Here is a 7,424-nt window from a genome sequence, read left to right on the forward strand (position 1 = left end):
GGCGACAACTTAATCAATAGCGACGAAACATCAGCGTCGACGTTTTAGCGACGACACGTCGCCGCTAATAGTATTAGCGGCGACAAGTCCCACTTTTAGCGACGACGCTTGTCGCCAGTAATACTCTAGTTTCTTGTAGTGGGGTTACGCGACGGGTTTGGATATCTGCTGATTCGGTGGATAAGAATATGGCTTTGATTATTCAAAACCCTACATGTTATGGAGCGGGTTTAGATCGGATTTTAAAATTTGTTAAAAAGGTTTGGATGAAGGTCGATTCGCTTCAAAACCGCCCAATTACCGGGTCTAGTCGGGTAAACCTAACTTTCACCACGTGGGAAGTGGAGTATTTTATTATCTATGTGAATGTGAATAACACACTATTAAAAAAGGTTCATATTTCAAGCTTCTCCTGCATCTATATATCTATCTATTTGACAGCTCTCGATTCTCTAAAAGATCCCATCTGAATTCTGAAGCCATGTCGACATTTCCCGACCAAAATATGAGCGTCCACCCCTCAGCCGTTAATGGTGAAAAACAAATCCCAGTAGACGAAGAAGAACAACAAGTCTACAACAATCTCGATGAAAAGCTCGACAGCCTTCTTGCAACTCTCCCCAAAGCAAAAGGTTGGAGGAGCCCAAACATATTTCTGCATAAAGGTTTTTGGTTGAGTCCCACAGTTTTCAAAGGCTTATTAGCGATCCACGAATACTTCCATCCCCAACCCATAGACATCTTCCTGGCTGCTTTCATGAAGTGTGGAACCACCTGGCTTAGAGCTCTCATGTTTGCCACCGCCAACCGCCACCGTTACAATTTTTCCGACCATCCTCTTCATCGCACCGGACCCCATGGTGCTTTTCCTTCTCTTGACACCCAAATTCTTGTTGACTTTCCGGTAACTAAGTTCGATCATCTCCCTTCTCCTCGACTGTTCGCCACACACTTTGCTCACGACTTGTTACCGAACTCGATGACAGCACCCCGGTCGACTTGCAAGTTTGTGTACGTGTGTAGGGAACCGAAAGACGCACTCATTTCCAAGTGGCACTTCATGAACAAAGTTAGGTCGAAAGAACTGGCCCCTCTTTTGTTCAATGAAGCTTACGAGCTTTTCTGCGATGGGGTCTCCGAATACGGACCTTTTTGGGAACATGTGTTGGGGTACTGGAAAGCAAGCCAGGAATCACCTGATAAAATCTTGTTCTTGAAGTATGAGGATATGAAGAGGGAACCCTCGGCAGAGCTGAAGAAATTGGCGGCGTTCATGGGGATGTCTTTTACGGCGGCGGAGGAGGAGGGAGGGGTGGTGGAAGAGATTGTGAAGCTGTGTAGCTTTGAGAATTTGAGTAATCTGGAGGTAAACAAGGGCGGTGTTCAGAAGTTTAACACGCAGTTGAAGGTGGAGAATCGGGATTTTTTCAGAAAAGGAAAGGTGGGAGATTGGAAAAATTATTTGACAGAGGAGATGAGAGAGCGGATTGATTCGATCACTGAAACCAAGTTGAAGGATTCTGGGCTGTCACTAGGAGTCACCAAAATAACTTTATCATAATATAGTTAAAGCTTACATCTTTTTATTTAAAGTGTCTGCTATTGTCTGAATTCTAGTTTAATAAAATTTTCTTTAATCTTCAAATATGAAGAAACTAGTATTTTAACGCGTGGCAGTAATGAATTTAAGAAGTAAAAGTTTGTCGTTATTTGTTGAAAGTCGGCAAAAATGTTGTTTCTATTTGTATTTCGTTTGAGTATATACGTCTTCGGATCCTACATACGTCATATTATGTAGGAAAAGTTATATACATTCATTCATTAAAAATTGCTAAAACTAGACGAAAAGGTTGTTTCTATTTTCATTTCCTTTGAGTATACACGTCTTTTAATACTACATGCACCACATTATGTAGAAAAAATTATGTATATTCATACATTCAAAAATTCAACTTTAGTTTCAAGGGTACAAACAATTATAGAATGTAATTAAACACGAAAGTTTAAATAATGAGAGGATGAAAGTAACATTATAAAAAGTTCAAAGTTAAAAAGTAAAAACAACATATAAAAAAACCAAATCGTGAAAAATAAAGGGGTGCTAGTGATTTTTCAAAGACTTTAAAGTTGTAAAAAGGATGTTTTCACAACAAATAAAACAATGTTTAGTGGCACAAAAAAATGTCATTGAAAACAAAAAAAATGTCACTAAAACCCCCCTTGGCAATCAGCGACACAAAAAAAACATCACTACAACCATTTCCACTAAAGGCTTTTAGTTGTATTTTTTTGTTGTGTCACTGCAGCCCTTTTAGGTTTTAATGGCACTTTTTTTTTGTGTCACTATATCACTTTTGGTTTTTGTGACATTTTTCTTATGTCACTGTATGATTGCTAAAATAAAAACAATTTGTATGTTTTAGCCTCACTTTTTTTTACATCAAAACATTTATATTTCAAAATTAGATATAATGTTTTTTTCATAAATATAAATGGAATATAAAATAATAAAAAACAATTAAGATAATAAATCCAAAACTAGACTTGACAATGGAGCGGGTTTGGAGCGAATCGGCCTTGATCCAAACCTTTTTAACAAATTGTAATATCTGATCCAAACCCGCTCCGTAACCCGCAGGGTTTTAAATAATCAGACCCATACCCTTATCCACCGAATCAACGTATCCAAACCCGCCTCATAACCCAAAGGTTTTTTAAATAATTAAACACATTTTAATTAATTCCTAAAATAAATTTTCTAAAATAAAAAATGTATACTATATCTTAATACTTAAAATAACATTTTTTAAATAAAAAAATTGATTTAGAAAAGGATATTACATACTAGATGAATTTCAATCGGAATTAAAAATCACTGTTGCAACAACTTTGAATTGATTTATGATTGTCGGTTGTAGTGATAGCAAATAACAATTGCGAACTTTTTTCATGTTAAAGAATGATTTATTGAATTAGAAATGGATATGATGATTTCTTGATGAATATAAATTGAATGACATTATGATTCTTGATAGAAGTCTATAAGTTTAAAAACCGACTTATCGATTCCTATGTAAAAATGTTTTTTTCTTTGGCCTTTTCCCTTTGGACTTTTGATTGGAATTAAAATTAAAAGTTAAGAAGTATAAACTATAAATGTATAATTCTAAAATTTATATGGGGCGGATTATAAATGGAGTGGATTGGTGATGATCCATACCCGACCCATTTAATAAAAGGGTTAGCAGGTATGGATAGTTAACGGGTAACGAATCAAAAACTATGCTCCAAACCCATATAATTCTTACGGGTTTGGATCACATCAGGTTCAAAACCCGCTCCATTGCCAGGTCTATGCAAAACACAAAAAACATTACTTAAATTAATATTTAACTTGTCTTTACTGTAATATTCTCAATATTTAATACAAAAATATATTCCAAAAAATTATAATAAGTCTAAACATTATGCTAGTAATTACTCAAAATATTAAATTATCAAACTTAATACTTGTTGGAAAGAAACACAAAAGTTGAAATGAAGATGAAATTTGCATAGTTGCTCCTCTTGTTTATCCATCTTGAAACAATTGTCTGTAATATAATCATAATAAATCACATAAAAATATATAAGAATATCACTAATAATCACATAAAAATATGTAATAATATCACTAATAATCACCACACATAAAAAGAACCATAGATCAAATGGTTATTCTAGTTGAAAGTACTTACCATTGAAACAATTACGTGTTAAAAGGACCATTGTAGTAATATATCCCTGCTACAAGGACAATTTTAATAGCTTCTTAAAGGACCATTTTTGTCATGTTTTCCTGTAATACGGACCATTTGTTTAACAGTTACTTGCCATAAGGACCATTTTTGTAATATATTCCTGCAACACGGACCATTTTTGTAACAATCACCCCAGTTGGAGTTATTTTAATCAACATTAAAATTAAAACAATTCATCTTTTCTTTCATATTTCATAATACTATAACATTGTAGTTTTAGAAATCTATGCGAGTATAGCAACGTAATTTCATTGATTTCTTGATTATAGTACTCTACTATCATATTTCATCATATTATAGCATAAAAATGAAAGTGTGACGCTATGATTTAGATGATTCATTGGATATGATTAACATTTCAGGTTGTTACCAAAAGACGTATTTTCCCTTATCCTTATCATCATAATGAATTATCTTTGGTTGTGAGTAACCCAATCAATAAGGCACTTACCAAAGTAATCAAGCCCATAACTATGACAATGGAGGGCTGATGATCATAGCAAACAATCATAACATATTATTGGTTTGAAAAAAAATTATAAATTACCAAAAAGGAAATCTTGAAGCAAAATCAATACACCATTTACTCATTTCTATTGTTAATAATGGGCAAACATGTGGCTTTGCACAAAATACAAAATGTACTAACATCAAGTTATTTGTAATGTCTTGATAATGGGCAAATATGTAAATTCAAACACACATATATAGAAGAAAATGTTGACCTAACATCAACCTATTTGTAATGTCAAACATGGATAAACCTTCCAAAATTCAAAGCATGATTCCCAAGTAGATAAATACTATCAATTCATTTATAACAATGGATATGGGAAAATAGATCATTTAACATGAAAACTTTCAAACAAAAAAAAAACCTATAGATACTCCAATTCTGCCATGCTTTCTGTCTTCCGAAATCAGTGTATATAGAGATCGTAGACGTGCATCAGAAGCCAAAAATTCAGCCCCAAATTTTTTGTGTTTAACCAATTAGATAAAAGTCAATCGTGCCTTCATACTTTACCTAAAATGTGTTGGAACCTGAAAGTGAACCTCTAGCAATCCTACGTCCAAGTGATTATTCCGGAGTCAACATCAGGTTCGAAAGTGAAGAGTAGTCCGGAAGTTGTCCGGACCTGGAGAGAAGTTGATTGGAAGTTCAGAAGTGAAGACATTCCGGAATGGACTTCTTGTCTGGAATGTATGGTGATAAGGTGATGCTATTTTGTCTATTTCTGTATTAATTACTTTTTTCTCTTTGCATGATTAGACATTTCATAGGACTTAGTATGTTGGTCAATTTGGACAATCAGAATGTAAGAATTGCTCCTTTTATCCAGTCCTATGTATGTTTGTTGGTTTGTACCATGTCTCACTTACTCCTGTTTAAGGAGCTTTCAATGCAATATTATATGATAGATCATTCACTCACTTTTGGCATTTTACTAATATATTTCAACTCTCTTTCAAACATTCTTCTTGTTCTTCATTTATGAGCTTTACCTTGATCATTTATTCTCATTCCTCATTTATTACTTGATCATTTGTTGAATATATATTAACTTAGACTTGACTGGTCTATCCAGCATTGACTAGAACATTTATTAGCAGTAGACATTGATCTTAAGCATTCACTCAAGGTTTGAGTTTTCAAACCTTGTCCCTACGCATCAGATCTATTTTGTTCTCTCAATTGGTATCAGAGCATGAGTGGTTGTCCTTTGAATCCATAAGATTAGATTATAATTGGTTTGAAATTACCTTGGTATTTCAACCATTTATGTGTTATGGATACAAGTACTTCTATATACCACTTTAGCTTGAAGATATCTTAACTTCAACGGCTGCTTCTAATCCTCAAAAAATGATTTCAATGCAAATCATAAATATTGTGGGTGACCCTACACGTGCCCCATTACTAGTTGTGGAAGAATATGATCACTGGAAAGTTAGAATGGAAAGATTTTTACTGGCCAAAGATAAAGGTGAAGTAATCTAGAGATCCGTCAAAGAAGGTCCTCATGTTCCTAAGAGAACAGTTGTGAGAGATGTTGTTGCTCAGCTTGTGGGTCAAGATGAAGCTCGTCCAGCTCCTCTAACTGTAGATGATATTGATAAATTGCATGTTGATCAAGTTGCTTTCTCAGAAATGATGTTTTGTGTTCCTCCTTCACTCTTCGAGAACATGAAGTTGTGCAAATCTGCCAAAGAGATTTGGGACACTCTTCAGGACTTGATTGAATGTTCTGAAAATATGAAAAACAAGCACCTCACCTCATTTGTCAACGACTTCGATACCTTCACTACCACTCCTAGTGAATCAGTGGCCTCAGCCTCCAACCGTTACCGAATCGTGGTCAACAACATTACTGCTCATGGGATTGTCCGAACGCCCTTGGAGTACAATCTCAAATTCATAAACAGTCTCAGCAAAGGATGGGAAAATGTGAAATCTTGTCTCCAAAGTAATGGTTCTTTGAAAAAGTTAAAGCTCTATCAACTTTTTAGTGAATTTCAAGGACACGAGTCTAATGTTGCTCAAACCATAAGGGAACTCTCTGGAGGCCCTCTTGCCCTTGTCAGATCTTTCGAACCAACCATTACGAGCTTGTTTACTTCGGACCCTTTCAAACCCATTGTGCCATCTGTTCAATCCTCCACACCCATCGTACCCACACAAAACTATCATGTTGATGATTCCGAAGCCATGGACTCTGAACTCCGTTTCCAACAGGAGTTTGCTCTACTCTCGATGAAATACAAATGTCCTTTCAATCCCTATTACAAACCATACCAAAAGCGATTCCATGCTCCTCACCATAACAATCCTCAACCATACTTAGCTCCAGAACCTAAACCAACTTCGGAAAATCCTCCCGCTTACAAACCAAACATCACTAAGCCAAAATATACTCTGGAACCTTCTCAAAGTTTGAAATCGGACAAACCAAAAATTGTATGTCATAAGTGTGGACATGTAAACCATTTCGCTAAAGATTGTCTGGATGATGCTCCGCAAAAACAAAAAATCAAGGATTCTACTTACTACGTCCGAAAAGCTCAAGAGATGGTTGAAAGCGAAAAAGCCTTTGTAACAATGGCTTCAAGAGATATTGAAGGATATTGGTCATCCAGGGATGATGATGATGACATGGTTACTGGAAGAAATATGTGTTTGATGGCAAGACAAACTGTTGAATGTGATGAAGGGTATTGGTCATCTATGTCAAAAAATGAAGATGATGTTGCTGAACCTCACTATTGCTACATGGACACCAATGATCCACCTGGTCGAAGCATTGTTCAGCAGGTAAAATTTATGATCTCTGATAATACTTTTGATTTGTCTCTCTGTGAACCTTATCTAACCCAGATTCAAACAGATATTAGCACCATCTAGAAAGCCTATGAGTCTGCCATAGAAGCAAGTGAGAAGGAGTGTGAATTAAATTGTCTTAGATTACGTGTCGAGGATAAAAAATTGAAAATCGAGTCTCAAGAGCGTGAACTTGTAATGTAAAATGATGAATGTATCATTTTAAAAGAAAAATGTGAAATCACCTATTCTGAACGAAATGTTTTGATTTCTGATAACAAACGTCTCAATGCTAAGATAGATGC

At 35.2% G+C, this 7,424-nt stretch overlaps 1 protein-coding gene across 1 annotated transcript; it reads left to right on the plus strand.

Moving 5' to 3' along the window:
• Positions 1-342: 342 nt before the first annotated feature.
• LOC111902458 (cytosolic sulfotransferase 5) lies at positions 343-1,741 on the plus strand. Its single transcript, XM_023898281.3, has one exon. It carries the CDS (start codon positions 482-484, stop codon positions 1,559-1,561), a length of 1,080 nt encoding a protein of 359 aa, XP_023754049.1. The 5' UTR covers positions 343-481; the 3' UTR covers positions 1,562-1,741.
• The last annotated feature ends 5,683 nt before the right edge of the window (positions 1,742-7,424 follow it).

The sequence above is a fragment of the Lactuca sativa genome, chromosome 4 (assembly GCF_002870075.4).
Source record: "Lactuca sativa cultivar Salinas chromosome 4, Lsat_Salinas_v11, whole genome shotgun sequence".
Lineage (NCBI taxonomy): Eukaryota > Viridiplantae > Streptophyta > Magnoliopsida > Asterales > Asteraceae > Lactuca > Lactuca sativa.